A 23,738-nucleotide genomic window follows, 5' to 3' on the forward strand; every position below is an offset into this window, starting at 1 on the left:
ACAATCTTCTAGTCAATAATGGATTTGTCAGTTCTTAGCATATGCAGATGATGTAGACTTATTAGGGGATGATATAAATACAATTACGAATAATGCTAATTTTTTTTTCAAAACTGCTAAAGAGATAGGTTTGGAAGTTAACAAAGGGAAAACTAAATATATACTTACAGGCCGAAACCAAGTGTTAGGTAATAATCAAAATCTAATTATTGATAACAACTCGTTTGAACCAGTTTCCAAATTCAAATACTTAGGAGTAATATTAACAAATGAAAATGATATTAAAGAGGAAATAAAAAGTAGGCTTAATTCAGGAAATGCATGTTACTTCTCTCTTCATAAACTTTTGTCTTCTCGTTTAATATCTAAGAAACTAAAAGTTAAAATATACAAAACCGTAATTTTGCCTGTAGTATTATATGGGTGTGAAACTTGGTCCCTTACATTGAAAGAGGAACATAAATTGAGAGTATTTGAAAATAAGATCCTTAGGAAAATATTTGGACCTAAAAGGGATGAGGAGACAGTTGAGTGGAGAAGGTTACATAATTTAGAACTACATAATTTGTATTCATGTCCAGATATTATTAAAATATTTAAATCAAGAAGACTTAGGTGGGCAGGCCGTGTGGCACGAATGGGAGAGGATAAAGGAATTTACAGGATTCTTGTTGGGAAACCTGATGGTAAAAGACCTGTAGGAAGGCCAAGACGAAGATGGAGGGACAACGTTGAGATAGACTTAAAGGAAATCTGTAGGGATGGAGATGAGTATATAGATCTTGCTCAGGATAGGGACAGATGGAAGTCCTGTGTTGCTGCAGCCATGAACCTTCGGGTTTAAGAAGGATAGAGAGTTAGTTAGTTAGTTAGTCAAGAATGGGAACCAGTCGATAGTTATGGATTTCTTATAAACTACAGAAGATGGGAAAGAATATAATTTAGACACAACTTATGCTATCAGTGTACAATTTTTCCTGGGGGTGTATCCCCTGCTACCAGGAATATTATGTGGTGTGTAGTACATAAGTTGTACACTGTTTATGGCAGTGGAATATTAATATTTTTCGGCTTTGATTGCTGGCATGTTTGGTTTATTATAACGATAACAATGGATCCATTGGTGCTCGGCGTACCTCGTACCGCCCCTCCCGTCGAGAAGAGGTCTTGGTCCTTTGAAGTCGACTTCGAATTGGACACAGCTGTCTCACCCATAATCATTTTCTGCAAGGGTTGCACCCTCCGCTGTGTCGTGTATGCATTCTTATTTTAAGTTTTATGCATATTCTTCTCGAACGTGCAGATTTTACTTACCTTAGACAAACTTTTATTCTTCACAACTGTTTATCATCCATGCTGGAAGTTGATGACAGTGTTTTAACGAGCTTCTGAGGAAGTTTTTTTTATCTCTTTAATGTGTTGTGTTGGTCTTGTACATGTCTCTTCATAACCTTGCACTTATAACCTTTCTCAAGGAACCTTTTACATTTATTTTTACTTTGAGGAAAGGGTTTAGAGATAAGATGATTCTTCCTCGTATACTTTGAAGGGTGCAAAATGCCCATATGTGCAGACACATCCACAACTTTTCATTATCGCAAGAAGAAAATTGGCTAAATCAAATCACAACAGACAATTTATTATATTTAAACACTGTTATCTCAGTATATGCAACAAGTTATTTAGAAACTAAACGGAAACTAGTTTTACATTTTGAGATTTACAAGTACTGGACAACAACACAGCTTGTCTAAAACAAGATATGTTATATTTCTTTGGAAGAACATTAAAAAAATAATAATAGTAGTAAACTGTGACATGCGCGTTTCTTTGAACACTACGCTAGTATCTTTTCCATTGGAAATTACAATGTATTATATATCTCACGGATAAACTTTTACCACGTTTACATATAGGAAGTTAACAGTTTTGAGACTTAAGCTGCGAATCTTATACAGCATGTTACAAAATTGCACATTTTCTCAAAAAAATAACTGTTATACAGTCGTGGTAGTAATAGTGCTTACTTGTTTACATGGGAATTCAATGGATCAAAACGGTACTGTTGGATGGATATTATCCTGTACACTAAGATCAGACGTTCTAGAACTTGCACTGAAAATTTGCTTTTAAACTGTTTATGATTTCTTTATCTGCACCAAAAATTGTTTCACCATACATGAAATGTTTCTAAATTAATCACTGTACTAAGATTTTTGCATAGAAGAAGTAGTTATTTTAGTAATAACATACTTACCACTTTTTAAAATATCATGACATTATAATAGGAAATAAACAAATAAGTGAAGAAGAGAGAGTCTGATATAAAAAGTATGTGCTTGACCATCACATTCATTTTCACCAGTATTTTCTAAATTACATCTCTTGATTTTTGCACATTCTAAATCTCCTATTAAGTAATTTCTTTTGTTTTCATCTTGTGAGTACTGATATCTTTACTTCCTTATTTTGTTGTTTCCTAGGGTGGGTAGCTTCACACAATATTAATTCTGCATTGTTTATTACTGCTGCATATTGTTGAATTATACTGTTTTTTGTTTATCCTCGCTTTGCTGTCTCTGAGCCAAATTTAATCTAAATTTAGTGGCTATATTTGTGATTGTACATGTATAATTATCATATATTTCATTAGTTATTTTAACTGCTTGAATATCAGAATATGCCGTGTGGGGCATTTTCTCTTCAAGTTATTGCTCACTTCAAACTTTTTTCAGATAAACTTAGTTTCTTGTTTTTCATCAGTTAGCCTCACTATGTTCTCATATAAGTTAAATGTTTATATTATTCTACACAAATTCATGCTACTTAGAAACGATTGTCCAAAGTAAAGGAAAGCAGATTAACAGAAACCGAATTGTACTATTTGTTTTCCAATAGACTTTAGTTACAAATTTTAATTTAGACTAATTTTTCTAAAGACCTCTTGCTCTTTTTAAAAATTCATTTTAGAATTTTACAAATCTTTCGTGTCAATATAACCTGTTGGTACACAATGTAAAAATCCATTTTGGTATTGTCACTATAATTGCCTTGATCTATTGGTTGGGTATCATTGTGCGAGATATTTATCTGGTCATTCATTTATCATCAGTTATCAAAATGTTGTATAATATAATAATGCCAGTAAAATAGGCTCAGTTAAACGGAAGGGTCAAACCTTGTGCAGTAGATTGCAAAATTTTGTTCGCGTTATCAAATTCATAACATAACAATTTTGTAATTACATGCTATATCTTGCAAGGACTTATCTCAATGTGATGAAATGATTGTTTTCCGTCATGCAATGCTGTATTTTTTACTTTATTGCTGAGTAACAAGAGTTTGGTGGTTGATTGAACCTTTGCCTTTTCATACTTGATCTACTATTAATCTCGGCTTTTGAGTAGGCAGATTTACATGCCATTCCCATTTCATTTCACTCTCTATAGAAATAGAATAAACAATCTAGTTAATACCTATATTGCTCTGAAATGGAAAGTTCATATGTAGGACATACATATTCTTGTACGAAGTCCTTCTTGAATGAACCCTTACTCCATTGATTGATATTCTTATGGAATTATTGATGCTTAAACATTAAAAGTTATGCATGTTGTGCTCCATTTTATTACCTGGACTGGACGAATGTTCAAAACTAAAAGTTTCGGGATAATGCCCATCCAACAACATGAGATCAAACTTCGTTTGATTAAATGACTTTCCTTGCAGTTCACAAGGCGACATAATAATTTCATTTTAGCGGATATAACACTTATTTTTCTTTCACATATATATATATATTCATGTAGAATGTTATTGAAGATCTACAATTTTCACTTCCCTGATAAACGTTGACTGAAACTAGTAACGTACATGAAAGTATGACACTGTTGTCCCAAATAATTCACTTTGAGTGATCGGCTGATAAATTAAGGACACTGTTAGGCCTAAAAAAAGAGGACAACATCTTCAATGTACAGCACCTTTAAGACGCCCAGCGTCGTATTTATACTGAATTACGCGTTTCTTTGGCACAAGGGACGCTTAATAACAATCTTGTTTTTCACTTTCCAAAAGTTGCGCAAGCACTTCATATTCTTGAAGATAAAGTAGTAAGCTTTAGCACTGTTAAACTTGAATCAATGTACTGTTAAATATCAGGAAGAGCTCGTATGCTGTAATCTCTTCATTACGAGTCGTCTGGGAACGAGACTAGGTCGTCTGACGTTGCCAAATCTAACACCGTGGCAATGGCGTGACCTTGAAGAGGGCGATCTACGCACACTTCTCCTGCAACTGCGACGCATTGTTGCCAAATTTACGTCTGAAGATCGTTCTGTGAGGGAGCTTCACCATGGTCACAACGTTGTCAAGTTGGCTTTCATTCTTCTGTAGCGATGAATTTTGAACTCTAGGAAGCTGTAAGGTGCAAGTGACAGCACCAACGTTCCTGCAAGGAGGTAGAGCTTCACCACGTAGCACAGCCCGTGCAAACCGAAAGCTAGAGTCAAACCCAGGAACTTGAAGAAGTGGTATTGAGCGAATGGAGCCTGCCATACGTCTGGGTAAACAGTGATAATCAGAGCTGAAAGAAACCAAAGGTATAACTGTGAGAGTTGCAACACTTTTATTGAGTTCAACAAGTTGATTACACTATATTTACTTGCAATAAACAGTGTTAAATATTACGACCCACCAAACGTAGTGTGTGATCCTTACAAAAGAAATTGGCATGTAAGACGTAAAACGGAGTTCAGGATAGTTGGACTGTGTAATTATTCTTCACTTTGTTGATGGTTAGTTAAGATAAGTGCCTAGCGCAGGGAGCTAAATCTAAGGCCGGGTAAGCACTACCAATTATAAAGATAATGCAAGTTACATGTGCTCAATAGGGTACTCAAAAGATTTACAGGGTGTTTTCGGAAGGCACACAAATGACAACCTTTTTTTCGTGTAGTATACCCTGGACTGCATTTTGCAGACTAACGAGGCTCTGGTGCTTAGGTTGTGTCGTGTTCTATGTGTGTGTGATTATAATTTCATCAGTTTCATTTTGTCGCTATTCATTTTCATTCTTGGTATTAGCTAAAAGTGGAAGAAAAGCGAAGTAAAATAAATCAGAAGCAACCAGAGGCGTCTCGTGAACGCATGCGTCAATTGTGTGAAAAAGGACAGCTTGCCCTGCGAGGACATTCATGAGCATGACGCATGCATCAATTGTGGGAAAAGAATTATTACTTTCTTTCACTTCAGATCCAATAAATGTAATATAAGCTTAGTTCAGCGCTCTCGTGTAAAATAAATACTTCTCCTGTGTGAAGAAATTAGAATGTAGAAATGCTCATGAATGTCGTCGCAGAGCAAGCTGTCCTTTTTCCCACAATTGACGGATGCGCAGCATGCGTTCACGAGACGCCTCTGGAAGCAACCAATGTACGTCTCTTCCCTAAGAAGACGATTATACTTGTAGAGGAATAATGTTCGGAAGATATTTGCTATTCATATTTATTCCACACAGTGCTTTATAGTTAACATAAAATTTGTCGAAAACCTCCGATGTATTGAGGAAACTTCGATTATCCTTGTATATGCGAATCCATTACATACAGAATCAGATCGATTTTATTTGGAAAAGTCTCATAATGTCGGTGTTCCCTTTTGTATTTTCGTTATTTCGCGACGCTTTCTGCCACTTTTGGAACATCAGACTCAACTGAACAAATCATTGACAAAGGAATTCCACTAAACTGAACATAACATTTTACAAAATTGATTTCTAAGGACAAGATGGCAATGTGAATGAAATGGACCTCCTATTAGTAACTAGAAGATAGTTAAAAAAGCCTACAACGCAAGAATGATTGAGTTTAGTGATATTTTTCGTTTCTAAGCACAAAATATATTGAAATTCAAGAAACATTACACAGATTGTATTGATTTCCAATGGGTGAAAAATTTGTTCAAACATGTCATTGCACATACATAGACACTATTTTGCAGCAGTTAACATTTTTCAGTGTTATCGCGCTTGCGAAAAATTAAGGCCCCTGACGATAATTAAAAGTACTCACTGAAACTGAGCGTTTCCCAGATGGCGTTGCACACGCCCCACGCGGCAGATATGACGTAGAAGAGGGCAGCATCGTCACCGGAAGGTTTCCACAGCAACAGAACCATCAGCAGGCAGGCATGAAAAAGAAACCCTGCAACTGAGATCATAACACAGAGATTAATATTGTATGAATGCAAAAGGCAGACATTTAAAAACTTGGCTTTGTTTCCTAAACATGCACAATTCTGTTAATGAACACGGAGCCACACGAGCAATGGCTTTTTATTTCATTTAATTAAAATAGAAATGCTGTTTTATAGATAGTTTCCAAGTGCCTCCCAGAAATATGGAAAGTTTTTAGAAGAGTCAAGAGTAAGTAAACGATATGAGAGCTGTATTGTTTCGGGTGAACATTGGCGTCGCCAGAATTTCTGTGTGGGGTGGGGGTATTGATTAGAGTTGAACACTAGAAATAATAATTATTATTACTATTATTATACAATAATGATTAGTACAAACAAATAAAAATCCATCTATATCACTCAGAATTTATTATTATTATTATTACTATTATCACATATAAAATTAATATAAAATATAAAATTAATTTAATGATACAAAACATGTTGTCAAATAGGATTGATAGTGAATACTTTATAAATACAATAGTATATAACGTTCCAAAATACAAACCAAGAAAAAAATCATTATTATCGGTGAATTTATTAAAATATTAATCGATAATATTAACTATGACTCCCCTTAAAATATTATATTCAGGTATAACATGGGGTAAAACCGTTGTGAGTTAATCCTGTGATATTACTCTTTGTGATATAGTGCTGTAAAAGTTTTTTCAACTGTTCTCAGTACTTTAAATAATCTACTATTATAATTATTATTATTATTATTTATCCGTGTAACTTTGTACTTTTTTACTTTAGGTTTTATACTGTACTCAACACATAAAATAAACGATTATTATTATTATTATTATTATTATTATTATTATTATTATTATTATTATTATTACCTTGGGAGGCTGCTACTAGATCCACCAGATGAGTGCATTATATTATTATTATTATTTTTATATTTTATAAGCCGACAGGGTGGTTAGTACATATCATCACTCATCCTCATCTTCGCGATTAGCCAAAAAAAAGTGACAGAAAAGCGAAGTAAGATAATAAAATCAATTAATCAATCAATCATATGCGTTTTATACAGTTATTGTACTGAAATCCATAGTTATTCTATTTCGTCATTAACTTACAAATTCCTTATTTTGTAAACTATTGAACCTTGGAATATCGGCACTTCCAGATAGTGCATTAGCATTACTTCATTTGTCGTAATCCTTGATGCTTGGTTCATTCAGTTCTTTTACAAGAAATTAAGTTTTAGTGCTACAGTATTTTCTTTCCTCAACTCAAGATCAAATTTCTTCGAACTTTTATTTCGTGCAGTGTAATCAATCCCTTAAATAAAATTGGATTCTAACCAACTGCGAGTTACTACACAATAGTTTGCTATTTGTAGTAAACTAGTTTTGAACCGAGTGAACAACAACATGCTTCCTCATGTGAATTACAATTTGTGTTATTAACGTGTCAAATTGTATCAAAGTTTATGGACATCCTGTGTATTGTGAAGTGAAACGCAATCGACATGTTAATGTTGCGGATTCTATTTGGCATATTTAGATTAAATACTCAACTTAATGTTGAAAAAACCGCTTGGAAGTTTTAGTCTGTAGTTAAATGCTGATTTCAGAATTGAATTAGGGGTCGTATTAGATTGTGTCAGCTGAGTATTCACCCCCGTACTCACACTCACACAAACGCGCGCGCGCGCAGTTTAGAGTACTCACCAATAACAAGATATCTCCTGATATGTTGAACCAGAAGGTTGAGCATGAAGGCAGCAATGGTTTGAAGAATTCCAAGGCTAAGAAACACCAGGCTCACGTTTGGTATCCCCAGTGCACACACGACGTACCCCTGGAATTACAAGTATATTACTTCATTCATACATCAAAATAATGGCCCTGTCCAAAAAGGTGCAATATGCAGGCTTGAAGTACGGTCTTATCGGAAGTGACGTCACCTATTTCAGTTCGAAAGCGCCAATTAAATGAGGAATCGAATTCGTTGAACGCAGAACTCGACAATGCAGTCTTCTTTACTAGACTTCTGCACTCGTTGTTCACTTGTTTGAAATCGTACAAGTTGAAAGTCAGTCAGATGTGGGTTGAAGTTCTTCTAATGTGTAAAAATATAAGTATACGAACTTTTCAAAATGCTATGTGATTTCTACAGTGAAAAAGAAGTGGTTAAACCGAGGGAAAAACAATCTGTTCTTAGTTTTATCTACTAATCGCATTTGGCGCTGCAGTCGAAATACAATTCGAAAGATTTTCGCTACCAGTCCAAGGCTTCAGGACTGAACTGGGTGTACGCTTCAAGTAAGATCTTGCATCCTTCGGACACGGCCAACAGCTTTCAGGCATAGTACTGCATTGAACAAACATTAGAATCCAATACTACGGTGGACAAAGAACCTACGAAAGGAATTTTACAATAGAATGACAATTACTATATTACTGTAGTTCTTTTAATATTGTCACGTTTCTATTTCCCATGTAATATGTTATTTAGTTTATTTATGCAACTTAAGAAAACAAAAGACATTGATTCAAAAAAGTATCAAGATTTATGAAAAACTAAGTATGCTGACCAAGGCAGTAATTTATTTTATTAAAAACATAAACTAAACGTAACGTTTCAACCTTTTAGCAAGGACTTTTGTACTTGATACAGAGTCTGATGAAGACCTTGCTAGAAGGTTGAAACGTTACGTTTAGTTTATGTTTTTAATAAAATAAATTACTTCCTTGGTCAGCATACTTAGTTTTTCATAATCATGCAAACAAGGCTTAATAGTGTTATATCAAGATTTAAATTAATAGAACTGTTGCACAATGTACTAGCAGTGAACTTTTGTAAAATGCACTAGCAATACAGGATGATTATAAAGTCCCATGACATTTTTGGGAAATCAGCGATTAATAACAAAATAAATGGTACTACAGTACAGAAGAGACACCAAAACACAAAATTAACTCTTTTCCACATGACCTCCACAAAAGTAACACGTTTCCACATGACCTCCATCAATTTCAAAACAAGTGTCCCAACGGGACATGGTAGCATTAAACACCTTCTCCAACATAGCCGGATTGATAATTTCTTATGCGTTCTTTCAGCACTGTGAGATTGGCAACCTAGTTTTGTAGACCTTCTCTTTGATAAAACCCCAAGCAAAGAAATCCAGTGGGGCAAGGTCAGGCGAAAGGGATGCCCTCATATGAAGAGATCCTCTTCCTATCCACCTGTTTGTAAAAGTGATGTTGAGGTAGTCTCGAACAGTGGTTGCGAAGTGGGACGGTGCGCCGTCTTGTTGGAAGACCACTGTACCAAGGATACCATCATCCAACAACTGCGGCTCTAGGAACAGTTGTAACATGTCGAGGGAAGTGCCTCCATTGATTGTTTGTTCCACAAACATGAATGGCCCATATACTTCTTTCATGTGAAAAGGTTTACTTTTGTGGAGGTCATGTGGAAAAGCGTTAATTTTGTGTTTTGGTGTCTCTTCTGTACTGTAATACCATTTATTTTGTTATTGATCGCAGATTTCCCAAAAATGACATGGGACTTTATAATCACCCTGTATAGTTCTAATTTTCTGCTCGAATACTAACAAACTGAACTTTATTTCTATTATGAACAATAAAAATAACAATTTTTCTGCTTATTTTGTAACTTGAAATGAACGATGCCAATTTATCGAAGGGGTTTAAGGACCGGTTCGACACTCCCCTCCCGATGCCAATGATCCCAGAGTGTTCATATGACATGACAACACGTAACAATAATTATCTTACCTTGGAAAAATCAGCGAACATAAATGCTTGTTCCAAGCCGATGAATATCAGTAAAGGCGCCACTAGTTGTAGCTTTGGGTCTCTGAAGGAACCGCCCACGGAGCGAAGAAGAACCAATCCAGTTGGACGTTCCAGTGGGTCCTGGTAGACGTGGAGCTTGATGCGATCCAGAAAGGCTATTGTGATCGCGACACCCATCACACAGCAGCCTAGGTAGATACTCACCAGCATCACAAAGGTCTTACAGGGGAGGGTCGTGAGGTATCTCCCTGCGGTAGAGTTGACAGGGGTGGCCAGCACCGGGCAAGTATCACTCCCGCAGAAGCGAGAACCATCAGCTTCGTCCCTAGAAAACATGGCGTCCATCTGTATAGGCTCGCTGACAAACTCCGCTCTCAAACCAGGTTCCAGCGTGTACCAGAGGATAAGGGACGTTACTATGTTACCCAAGAGAAGACTTACGTTGCCAGCCAAGTGGAAATTCCTGGCGAACTTGAAAAATATTGCTTCCCGCACCGATTCCGTCACAAATGCAAACTTGGACACCACGGTCATGAGAAATGTCGTTTGAGCGCTGGCCAGCGGACCTAGAAAAAGTCCCAGAAGTAGATACCCAGGCACCAACGTGTACGGCGCCGGGTAAAAGTGAAGTCCAAAAAACAAGCTGAACATCGCGTACGACAGAATTATGCTCCAGTTCGGCGTGAGCTTTTGGACGATGGATGGCGCCAGGAGCGACGACAGGGCGGCAGCACCGTAGCAACACGCCAGGAGCGCCGTTCCCGTGGCTTCTTGCTGGAAAACGAACGATTGCAGCGCCAGCATCGGCAGGTAGGCGGTGGATACTGTCATGTGACCGAGGCAAAAAACGACGAAGTTCTTGACGAGTGTTCTTTCCGAGTACACAGGTCCAAACTGGGACGGAGTGGACCGCACCAACGATATGAGCCTCCTCACGGAAGCCCCACCAGAACTTGAGAACGAGTCTCTTCTTCTGGTACTGTTGGTGGTTCTCGAACTGAAGCTCCTTGTAGACCTTGCTGAGCGGCTGGACATCGGTGAATAGGTGACCTATAAATAAAAGGAAAATAAATTAGGTTTTCTGTCAAAATACCACAATACACATTTTTTTTTAAAAAAGTAACTGTGGCTGGTGCCTCTAGTTTTGTCAACTGGGCAGCAGTATACAATTTTCAGGCGGAAACGTACATTCGTTGATATTTTCTCTCTGTATTTACAGTAGAGTACTGCTTGAGTCTCCCACCCTTGAGCGTTTACAATGGAATATCATTTTAATGTAACAATAATCGTAGACACATATAAAATATCGGTCGTGGCAGTTTCAGCCCACAATCATCTCTTTAATTTTCATATATCTCTGCATTGGTAAGATAGACTAAACTACATTTTAACATGGGGATAATGACTATGTTACTTAAGTTTCAATTTCACCGCGTCTATCACTTTACGATCCATATTCGAGGGCTCACTACCACAGACAAATTACGATTATACGTGTACTACTGGGCTTCGAGTGTATACCGCTCGTTTTGCCAGGTCGAGCGTTATTCGCTCGTGATCTCATGGCAACCGAAAACTCTCAATTCCGTACGCTATCTAGCGTCGTCCGTGCAAACTATTTGGCGCTCGAGCAAAATGCTCTTCTGCAGCACTCTAATGTACAGACATCGCTCATGTTGCTCTCAAAACCTACTTTACAGCGTGCATTTACCAATTCTTGAGTATGGTTCTCATATTTGGTCCATGGGCCTCCCCGATGGCGCAGTAATAGCGTCGTCGCCTTGTAATCAAGGGGTCCCTGGTTCGATACTCGGTGGAAGCACATCGTGCTTCGGATCCCACTTTAAACTGTAGGTCCAGTTCCGATTACCCTTACTGTGCATAAAGTGGACTTAAAACGCCAAATCAATCGATCAATATTTGGTCCATGGCTTGTAGAAGAAATATAGAAGAATAGACAAAGCAGCAAATTTCTTCATTACAATAGTTGAAGATCGATACCCGGCCCTTGCAAACCTATCCAAAAATGAGATTATATCTAATCTCCTAATACACGATCTTTCCCTTCGCAGTCAAGTTTCATATTTGAGATTTCGTTTCAGTTTCAGAATCATGAACGGACAACTTCTCACAAGTGAATTCTTGCTACCTTTCCATATCCGGATTCCAACCAACAATAAATGTCAACATCTTTTGCACAAAGCTCCAAGGATATTCGAACAAATGTCACTTCTTAATAGGTTACAAACCCTTTAAAGTTCACTAAATGATGCTCCGGCTTTCATCTATCTAAATAAACTTTCAAAGGAGTGTATGAAGCAGCTAAAAGGTTAATAGTAAAACTCCTTTCTGGTCCACATAAACACATGGTACACACGCACACCATTGTTTGGATGTAACTGGTTACTTGTAAGGCAATTCACCAGTTATTTTTTTCAGAAACATTTACAGTTACTTTGCGATACTTAAATTATTAAAATTTGTGACGTAGGGGAAGAGCTACATTGCGAACTCTGCTTTCAACTAGGTCTTCTCTAGATGCTAAAGTGAACGGATTTTCGTGGGATTGCCTAAGGCAAGGAAGTTAGGCTTCGTTGAGTACCAAACTTAGAACATCCGCGGTTTATTGCAATTCTTAATTTCTAATTGAACACGAAGGCTTCAGTGTTTCTGGTGTATTGTTGCATTCATTTGGAACGCGGTAGTTCGAACTACAAATCATTGTTGAGGGAGCGGATCTTGTTGAGTTTGAAATGGAAAATGAAGAAACGGATTCAAGTGGAATTGATGGAACCACATATAAAGCACCGTGCTCTGCATAGGAACCATTATTCGAATTACAATCATTCACGAAAAGCTAACTTCTTGTTTCATAATTTATATATTGCTAAATATAAATATATGAAGACGTAGGTATTCTGTACCAGAATAATAAATAAAAGACATGTAAATCTCCATATGTTTATACATCGATTGTGTGCAAAAAATATTTCCAGCGAAATGTAACTAAAATACTAATTATTATCTATACCTTCGCACAAACGTTTTGGCAGGCTATACCTCATGCAAAAATATGAAGACGTTTTTGATAAACAGGCGAGAATGAATTTTTCCCTAGTTCCTTTAGTTAATTATTTAAAATAAATCAAATTAAAACCTTAAATTTGTTTTTGTTTTTTATCTAGTATATTTCTATATAAAGGGTTGTACAAGCGTGCTGCACTCTAGAACAGACTTTTTGCTGATGTACATATACAGAGCATTCCTTGACATTCGCTACGAGACTCGACGGCAAGCGACCCGGCGTCAGCTCTTGTCTTTCCCGGTGAACGGGTCCGCGACAGTCGCACGCTACAGTCTGTTTCTTTCGCTCTCCCTGCCTTCGCTCTCTTTCCCATTCTGTTGACATTGCAGACTGACGCCAGTATAATCGTCCCTCGGAAGTTGTGTTGTGTCGTGTCCGTGTGTTGAAGATTGTGGTTTAATAAGGCAACACAAAAGTTTACATTACAACAAAGGATTTATCTTGTCGAGTTTTACTTCGGAAAGAGGAATTGTGGAGAAGTGCGACGACGTTTTGCAACGAAATTTCCTAGTGTTCCCATTCCACATAGGACCACTATATTAAACCTCGTAAAAATGTTTAGAGTAACAGGGTCAGTTCTGAATAAAAGTGGAAAGAAAAATGGGGAATCTAAAAAATAAAGTATACAAAGACAATCCTCACACCATCCGTGAGTTAAAAGACAGTATTGTACGAGAAATCGGGAGAATTACAGTAGACGAACTTGCACGTGTAAATGTCAATTTCCTTCGGAGATGCCAGGAATGTGTTGCAGCAGAGGGACATCATTTTCAACACCTTCTGTAGTCAAGGTTAGTACACAATATGAAAACTGTAATTTTAATAGCCGACTCTAGCGACTGTCGCAGACCCGTTCCCCGGGAAAGACAAGCGCTGATGCCGGGCCGCTTGCCGCCGAGTCTCGTAGCGAATGTCAGGGAATGCTCTGTATTTTCAACTTTGAGTTAATGCCTGTATACCTCAAGAAGAATAAGTCTTTGGGATCCACGTGAAATCACTTATGAGCCACTACGAAGGCCTTTCCACCCATCTGCCTCTGAACTGCGGCCATTGTCGAGCTTTCTCCTCCATTAGTAAACTTGCTGGTGGGGTAAGCATGCATAGAGATATTGAATTTTCATTTGCCTAGAAATTTCAGTAAGTTTTAGGTGAAGAGAGGACAAGAAGCCACTCCTCTTCGCTGATGCAAGTGTGTATTGGAGGCGCCATATTTAAAATGACAAAAATGGCGTTTGGAAGCTCACTTGATTAGTTTTGCAGCCTTGAGGTCGTTTTGTAAATAACAGTTGATACCTCATGTAAATTTGAACTGTATTCAGTCTGCCCTACAATTTTTATTGAAGAAGTGATCCTAACGCGGCTCCAAATTGGACACAGCCGTCTAACGCATCGCCATTTGCTACAAGGACTGGACCCTCCGTAGTTGTGACGTTGTTTTAAGTGTGCAACACATTCTTCTTGAATGTGCCTATTTTAACAACCTCAGACAGACAGAGTTTTAACCTTCCCAAGGACTTGTCATCCATGTTGGGTGACGATGTCAGTGTTTTAAGCAAAGTTTTTTAGGTTTTTGAGAAGAGCAGGTCTCTTCCACTGTTTCTGAGGTAGTTTGAAGCTTTCCTTAACTTTTCAATGTGTTGTGTTTGTCCAATGCAGGTCTGTTTATAACCTGCATTTCTTAACATTTTTTGAGGGGCATTTTACAGCACTTTTTTTATCTTTTTAAACTTAAGGTAAGGGTTTTAGATAAGGGGATCTTCCCCGCATTCATTGCAGGGTGCAAAATGGCCTGGCGCACCCAAAACTTTTAATTCTATCAATCAATTGTGCAATAAGTAAGTTAATTTTCAAGTACCATTTACTGCAACTGTACCTCGGTTGCTCTCAAAAAGTAACTTTCCGAACACTGTTGACAAGCAGTGTATTCCACATGACAAATCCATCCAATGCAGCAATCAGTAAGACAAACTCTACCTTTATACTGCTCAAACCTTCAATGTAATTGGCTGGTAGAACTAAAGCGACAAGAAACTTTGATCTTCATTGTAGGCGAAATTGAAGCACTCTCTATGTATTGTAGTAATGTTACGAATCACAAAACAATCGAGCTATGAATTCTCGAACTCTGAATAAACTTCGCAATTGTAAAGACCTTCTAGATAACAAGATTGTTTGAGATCTAAGATCGCGACCTCATCTGACGTTTGAACTCGCTGATGTGAGGCTTTGTTTTGCTTGCAGTTCGAAACTCGGTAGAGTTCTTCAAGCGAGAAACAAACGGTGTTTTCGAGCAATGGGATCGAGAACTCTGCAAGTTTATATGACCTATTATTCTCGCTTGTTGCATCCAGCTCCTCCACTTCCCGGTAGCAATCCTGGTCGTTAGGAACTCGGGAAGCGTTTCTAATGTGATGCTCTCCATCTCATCCGATGTGTTCTTGCGTGAGCACTGGCGTACGCAAGGGGGAGCCGATGGGGCGACAGCCCCTCTCGAAATGTGGAGACGTTGCTTCGTTCACGTCGAAGAACTGAAGAAAGCCGCCGCCACGAACGTGAGTGGGGATAAATAGCGCGCGAGTTGTTTTCGTCCAATCACACTCAACCTTCAGCCAATGGGCGGAGCTGTCATTCTGCTCGTCTACTCCACGTGGAGTCTCGGTCACATGACTGCGGATACGCTGTTGCCGAACTTTGCAACTTCAATGTGGAGACCGTGGGAAGGTGCTTGTGCGCGGAGGGACAAGGTGGCGTAGAGTAGATGTGTGGCAACACTGTGCGTTGAATGTGATTGTTGCAGCTGGTGGGCTCGTTACGTAGACTCAAAGCCAGCCGGTCGTTAACGAATCTAGCGCGTCGACTATAACTAAAACGCCCCTTAAATGATCCTTGGTTACCATTTTTCTCTTATTATTATTATTATTTATTTATTTATTTATTTGTTCAGCACAGGATACATTTCCCAATTATGTTCAACATAATACACTGTGAATAAATAACAAGAGAGAGAGAGGAAAAAGAATACATGAAATTATGAGCGTCTATCTACACAATATTTACATCAAAGTATGAACTTATTGTTGTGATTATCTTTTTTTTCAGCACACGTGAGTCTGTGAACATGTCGAAGTCTAGAGTTTTTAATAGTTCATTCACCGTGTCCTGCATGCACACTGCAGGTGAAAACCTATGCATGTTGACCCTTGACCTCTCCGTGTAGAATAATTTTCGGTTTCTTGCACTGTGTCGGCCTACGTTAAAGTTTATACTTTCTAACAGTGCAGAACACTCACAGCCGTGATTAATCAGTTTCTGTAAAAAAAAAAAATAATAACATCCCTGACGACTCTTCTGTTGAACAAAGTTTCCAGACCGAAATGCTTGCATAAAGATGTATAGTTCATTTTGTCATATTCAATGTTCACCTTGAAGCACAGCCATTTCACAAACTGCCTTTGGACGCTCTCCACTTCCTCTTGCCGTGTTTTGTACTGTGGAATAACTTCTCAAACAAAGTGGTAATTATGAAATATTATATTGTGTATCCCCCCCCCCCCAGAACGCAGCTATGTAATATCCACCTTTAAAATTCCATACCCCTCCAAAATAAAATCCTGCGTACGCCAGTGTGTGTGAGATGCTTGTGTTGTTTAAGTAAAATTGAAGCAATATTTCAATTCAACGTTGCCTTTTTTTAAAAGTGCTTTTTAAGTCCACTTTATACACAACGAGGTTAATTGGGATTGGAACAACAGTTATAAGTAGGTTCCGAACCACTGTGAGCCTCCAATGACACCAGTTTTTCAACTGCTAAATCTGAGGTTTGATTGTCGATTGCCAAGATTTCCGTCTGTCTAAATTTTAAAGAGGAAAGTAAATTCCAGAAAACACGTGTCCAATTTCATTTTATATTATTTGATGTTTATATAAATATTTCAATATTAAATATTTTTTGTAACATCGCGACATTTCACTAGTTAATTTCGTCGCTGTAGTAGTCAGGAACAAAAGGGGGAAAAAAGACAATACCATGTTGATGAAAGAAAAGCGTTACGTTTAGTGAAAATTTCCATTTCGAGCCCTGTATATATCTAACGAAATCCAAGACTCCTATAAAGGGGTCCCGGGTTCGATACCCGGCGGAGGCACATAGTAGTTCAGATCCCACTTTAAACTGTAAATCCAGTCCCGATAAGCATTACTGTGCATAAAGTGGACTTAAAACACCAAATCAATCATTCAAAAAAACAAAGCTCCTACAGTCTCGTAAATGTGACGTCGCATAAACTACTACAATACAGGATGTCGCAAAACTCTTTCAACAACGCTTGGGTGCTGGTAGATATCATAAAAACAAGTAACTTTTCCCTATAAAGTTTACCTCGAAAGCGCTTAGTTTCTGCGCTATAAGCGCTTAAAATCTATCCTGTACGTATGCAACCCAACACAGCAAACGCTTGCTCTGACATAACTACCAGGGGCGCGTGGCAGGGTTGCCACTAGCGTTCCTCGTTAAGAGAGACGACTTGAAAACAACAACCTGGGAGTCTTCCCTGAGCAAAATCCAAAACATTAATGATACTTGCGATGTTGTAAGAAGCATTGACAGTATTTATACACTAACCAAGACAAATAATGGGCAGACTGAAATTCAAGATTACATACTCATTCTAAAATATCTCCATAATTGATCGATTGATTTGGTTTATTTTAATTTGCTTTTCTGCCACCTTTGACTAATCGCCAAGATGAGGATGATAGCTATGATGAAATAACAAATGACACCATTGTCTAGGGCAGGATTTAAACCCGAGACACCTGTCGCCTTAGCGATCTTTGCTAACAACATCACCACGGAGTGTTTCGTGTATCATGCAATATCAACAATTACAAGGGACACGTAAGATACGGGAAATCCACTAACGAACAAATGTAAATAATGCGCAAATGTGCAATACGAGTGCCCTTTACAGTTCAGCGCTTGACATAAGTATGCATTTCTTGGCTTTGGTTCTTAATAAGGACTCGTTTTAATGTGTGAATTTTGTTCATGTTTAAACGACGTTTTTAATTAAATTGAAAGTCGGCGTCTGTGGTGGAGTGGTTAGAACATCGCGCTACGATGCCAGGAGTCTTGGATTCGAATCCCGGCTTGGGTATGAATGTTTGTGAGTGTCCATTCATCAATTTCATCATATTATAACCGATTATTTTGAGGACTGATTATTTCTTCCGAGAAGAAGGAGGATAGAGAGATTAACACCCCTCGGGCAAAATGAACTGTCCTTACTATGCAAAGACAAAGGGACAAAGGAAAACGCGGTGAAGTTTTTTCGAGTAGTGTTTGTAGAGCCTTTGAGGAAAAGGCCGCGTTGCTTCGCGCGTTGGCTGCAGAAGTTTACATGCAGCAGTTGGCGTCGAGATCTCTGGCTATGAAGAATCCGCGAATTTGATAGTGCTATCGGCAGAAAGTTGCAGTTAGTTATCCTTGGACTGTTTTTGTAGATGTCGTTTGCCTAGTGAACAGTTAACAGTGATCTGTGTTCCGGACATTTGAACGTTCGCGTGATTGGGAAAAGAGCGCGCGAAATTTTATTCAAATACAAACTGTTTTCTCATGGCAACTTTTATAGCGCGAGAAGTGAAAAGAACACTGCAAGCGTGTAGTTGTGAACTGATAATTGCTAATCGAGGTGACGACGTTGATATCAAGTTCGACCTTTGAACTATGAATGCGGCGGTGAATTACTTCGAGGGATAGACGTTGAAGATCTTCGAGGGAAAGAAGAAGCGGCGGGAAGAAGACATCAAGGAGCTTCTGCCAATAGTGTCCCCCCCCCCCCTAGTGTCGAGAGCTCTCGAGATGTTTACTTTTATAACGGAAGTGTTGATTACAGTCTAAGTGAAAGCGCAGCGCTGAGTAAATTTCGTAAGTAGGTCGACCATATTCTTTTAATTGAGGTTAAAGTGTTTATTTTCTGTTTATTAATCCACGTTACTAACCAAAGATTAATCTAACCAGAAGGCAACTGGAGGTAAATTTTGTATTAGTTTTAACTATGTAAAACAAAGCCCTCCAGCTTACCAGGGCAAATTAAAAATTTATTAATCGCTAGTTCATTTTAGAAGTTTGTAATAAATAACCAGTAAAGAATCCTTGGGTTTTCTTAAGCAGTTCTAAAGTGTAACTCAGAAATGTAATACAAAAAATATGTTCTAGCGTAAACGAAACGGCGACTCAAAAGTACAATAACAACTTTTATCGTTATATGGTGCCGAAACCCCGGGAAATCCTTCTGGTTATTTGTTGAGATACAATGTTAAATTTAAGAAATCATGTTGATTTTATGTTGATATCGGATTATTTGTGTGTACAATATTGGTGTTCTACGTAGGAAAGTGGAAGATCGGAAGAAGAGGTTTCTTTTTTCTCTCTCTCCCTCTCGCTGCAGCTGTAAGGGATTAGTGAGCTAGCGATAAGTAGGTCGGTGATACAAACATGGTCCGAACGTCGATCTCTCCGTCCCAGAACGAAGCACCCGAAATAGGCTGGGATGAAATACTTGAATGTTGTGGCAAAAAACTTCGTTATGAGGCGGCAATAGAATGTAGTTTTTGTAAAAAGTGGTACCATAAATCTTGCGCGGGAATGAGCGAAGAAGAATTTACGAAATTTGATCTGCATATAGAAGAGATTTTTTCTTGCAAAATATGCTGCGCTTTGTCAGAAAAAGAAAATATAAAGGAAGGAAAAGGAGAAGAAAGTGCACAGGGTGTTCCAAAAGTAACTAGCGAAAATGAAGAGAATGTTAACCTCACGACACTTTTGTTATTTATGAAGCAGAGTAGGCAAGAGCAGGATAGGAAATTGGATATCTTGTGTCATACTATGGAGAAGAATAAACAAGAGCAGCTTAAATTTAGAGAAGAGGATAGGCAAGAGCAGCTTAAATTTAGAGAAGAGGATAGGCAAGAGCAACTTAAATTTAGAGAAGAGCAGAATAATAAATTTGACATGTTGTACCAGAATGTGGAGGAAAGTAAACGAACCATGCAAGAAATGAGCGTACGGCTAGAAGATAAATTGGAGAAGTTAGAAATTAAGGTATCTAAATTGAAAGAGTTAGAATGTGATTTACAAGATCATAAGCATTCTTGTCAGATTAGACATGACGAACTAAAGACGACTTTAGGATTGCAAATGGAGGCTTTGGAGAGCGAAATGAAAATTCAAGAGAAGGAAATTAGCAGAGTTAGAGATAAATGTAAAATGATGCAAGGGAGTGCTGAAAAAGTACAGGTCCTTGAGGAACGAGTTTGCGAGTTGGGAATGAAAAGTCAAAAAGTTGATGAGTTACATTTTGGGATACAGTTATCTCCTGAACTGATAAGTAAAGAAGAAAATATTTACGAAAAGCATAAAAAAAATTGTATGTTTTCTAAACTGCAAGAATGTGTAAATTTAGACGTGACGATACCCGAAATGACTCTGATAAGTAAACGGAAGAAAATTAGAATGAGACCTAGATATAGTTCAGTAAAGAAAGTGAAGAAAATGAAGAGAAAGAAATTGAAAGCTGCAAAGAAAGTGAAGAAAATTGAAGAAGCGTTAGAGAAAGCGAAGAAGAAAGTTCGTGAAAAATCTAAGAATGTTAGCACAGATAGATCAAAGGCAAGTATGAAAAGGATAAAACAGGAAAATAGAGAAATGCGTTTATCTGAAGAGGGTGGAGAGCATAAGAGAAAGCCACAAAAGAAAAGAGACAAGAAGAATCAGAAGAAAGTTGATAGTGGTGATTCTCATAGTGAGAAAATTGAACCTATGGAAAATCGGAAACAAAATGAAAAGACTTTAAAGATAAGAGAAAGTTTAAATAGTGTTGACAGATTGTTAGTTTCCCTACTTGAAGAACGTTGGAAGAGGAGGAAGAAGAAAATTTGAAAAGCAGAGAAAAGAGAAGAAAAAGGAAGAGGGGAAAGAAGAAGAGGAATACGGAAAAGACACCTGATAGTGACGACAAACAGAAATATTATGAAACTGAAGAAACAAGAAAGACTAATAAATCTAAAGATGAGAGACATTCTAATTTGTTGGGTAATATAATATAATGTAATTAATAAGTCAGTAAATTTTAAAGAAAAATCTAATTTTCCATTTCTCTTGATGAGCATTTTGCAAATTACTAGTTTATGTAAATTTTGATAAAATGATGGAAATTGTTCAAATGTAAATGAGCTGTTTAAAAAAAAAATGTGTGTATGTTGTTATGAGCCAAGTATATTGAAAATTGAGAAAATGAAAAGAAAAAAGTTATTTGATGTCAGTTGTTTTGTATAAATTATGTGAAAACTAGTTGTGGTTCGATGAAAAAAAAAAAATATTGATGGTTGGTAGAAGTGCTGGTAAATATTATTATTGTCAATGAGCGGGTAGATATTGTAAAATTGAAAAATAGCTTTGTAATAAGAAAAGGAAAAGGAAGATAGAAATATGAAAGTAAACCTCAAAACTGTTTATGATGCTGCAAAATAAAGTGTGAAGAACGAACGGGAAAGAAGGTAGTACAGATGTGCTCAAAAGAAGTAAATTGGGAAATTCTTCAGAGATCAAGATGAAATAGCGTTAACAAAAGAGGAGATTGCATTAATAGCAGGAGATTGAGAGTTCTTGGACATAGCTATATGAGGTAAAAGTCAGTGTGTATTAAGATATAGTGCGAGAGAGGCACATAAATATAAGGTCGAAGGCGGACCGGAAATGTTGAAAAATATAAGGTCGAAGGCGGACCAGAAATGAAAAATAGTAGGTCGAAGGCGAACCGAAAATTATTGTAGTTACGTAATAAAGAACATGCTGATATTTAAGTGAAAGATTATGTCCAGAATTCTGTTGCAAGTTAAGAAATAGTTTGTTAAGAAGATGAGCGACGTGTGATAAGATGTAATTTCCTGAAATTAGTAATTTGAGCATGCTGATACCTTAAAGAAGAAAGAAGAAAAGAAAGGTAAAGATCTTGACAAGAGAAAGGAGGTTTACTGTTAGGTTAATTTCATGAGTATGATGATACTTTGTAAAGATAGAAATTAAAATATTTTTATAATATTCTACACTTACCCGCCTGTAACCGCTCTAGTAAAAAATTGAATCACAACATGTGGAAAATTTAAAATTATGGAATTGTAGTAACTGAAAATCATACCTTACAAATATTTTTGTGCTACATATAAAGGAATATCGATATCGTTATGTGTATTAAAAAAAAAATGATAACTGTAATGTGAGTGTGAAAAAATGTATATACGAGGTCTGGTCAAAAAATTCAAGGGGATGAATAGACTCTAAAAGACATTAGCTCTTCTTGATCAGTCCATCTAATGTCTCTTCAGAGGAGGGGGCATCTATAACCGATTATTTTGAGGACTGATTATTTCTTCCGAGAAGAAGGAGGATAGAGAGATTAACACCCCTCGGGCAAAATGAACTGTCCTTACTATGCAAAGACAAAGGGACAAAGGAAAACGCGGTGAAGTTTTTTCGAGTAGTGTTTGTAGAGCCTTTGAGGAAAAGGCCGCGTTGCTTCGCGCGTTGGCTGCAGAAGTTTACATGCAGCAGTTGGCGTCGAGATCTCTGGCTATGAAGAATCCGCGAATTTGATAGTGCTATCGGCAGAAAGTTGCAGTTAGTTATCCTTGGACTGTTTTTGTAGATGTCGTTTGCCTAGTGAACAGTTAACAGTGATCTGTGTTCCGGACATTTGAACGTTCGCGTGATTGGGAAAAGAGCGCGCGAAATTTTATTCAAATACAAACTGTTTTCTCATGGCAACTTTTATAGCGCGAGAAGTGAAAAGAACACTGCAAGCGTGTAGTTGTGAACTGATAATTGCTAATCGAGGTGACGACGTTGATATCAAGTTCGACCTTTGAACTATGAATGCGGCGGTGAATTACTTCGAGGGATAGACGTTGAAGATCTTCGAGGGAAAGAAGAAGCGGCGGGAAGAAGACATCAAGGAGCTTCTGCCAATAGTGTCCCCCCCCCCCCCTAGTGTCGAGAGCTCTCGAGATGTTTACTTTTATAACGGAAGTGTTGATTACAGTCTAAGTGAAAGCGCAGCGCTGAGTAAATTTCGTAAGTAGGTCGACCATATTCTTTTAATTGAGGTTAAAGTGTTTATTTTCTGTTTATTAATCCGCGTTACTAACCAAAGATTAATCTAACCAGAAGGCAACTGGAGGTAAATTTTGTATTAGTTTTAACTATGTAAAACAAAGCCCTCCAGCTTACCAGGGCAAATTAAAAATTTATTAATCGCTAGTTCATTTTAGAAGTTTGTAATAAATAACCAGTAAAGAATCCTTGGGTTTTCTTAAGCAGTTCTAAAGTGTAACTCAGAAATGTAATACAAAAAATATGTTCTAGCGTAAACGAAACGGCGACTCAAAAGTACAATAACAACTTTTATCGTTATAATATCATCACTCATCCTCATCTTCGCAAATTACCCAAAAGTGGATTTCCCCTATCTTACGTGTCCCTTGCAATTGTTGATATTGCATGATACACGAAACACTCCGTGGTGATGTTGTTAGCAGAGATCGCTAAGGCGCCAGGTGTCTCGGGTTTAAATCCT

The 23,738-nt window shown here is 37.6% G+C and overlaps 1 protein-coding gene across 1 annotated transcript in view; it reads right to left on the reverse strand.

The window, feature by feature from the left end:
• Positions 1-1,736: 1,736 nt before the first annotated feature.
• Positions 1,737-23,738, reverse strand: part of LOC146002372 (protein unc-93 homolog A-like) — a 116,091-nt gene continuing 94,089 nt past the window's right edge. Inside the window, exons 3-6 of the mRNA XM_083140100.1 lie at positions 10,002-11,072; positions 7,926-8,055; positions 6,072-6,209; positions 1,737-4,585 (exon numbers count right to left, since the gene is read on the reverse strand). Coding sequence (XP_082996226.1) covers positions 4,359-4,585; positions 6,072-6,209; positions 7,926-8,055; positions 10,002-11,072 — 1,566 coding nt within the window. The 3' untranslated portion in view covers positions 1,737-4,358. The remainder of the gene's footprint in view (positions 4,586-6,071; positions 6,210-7,925; positions 8,056-10,001; positions 11,073-23,738) is intronic.

The sequence above is a fragment of the Lepisma saccharinum genome, chromosome 18 (assembly GCF_977018435.1).
Source record: "Lepisma saccharinum chromosome 18, izLepSacc3.1, whole genome shotgun sequence".
NCBI classification, from domain to species: Eukaryota; Metazoa; Arthropoda; class Insecta; order Zygentoma; family Lepismatidae; genus Lepisma; species Lepisma saccharinum.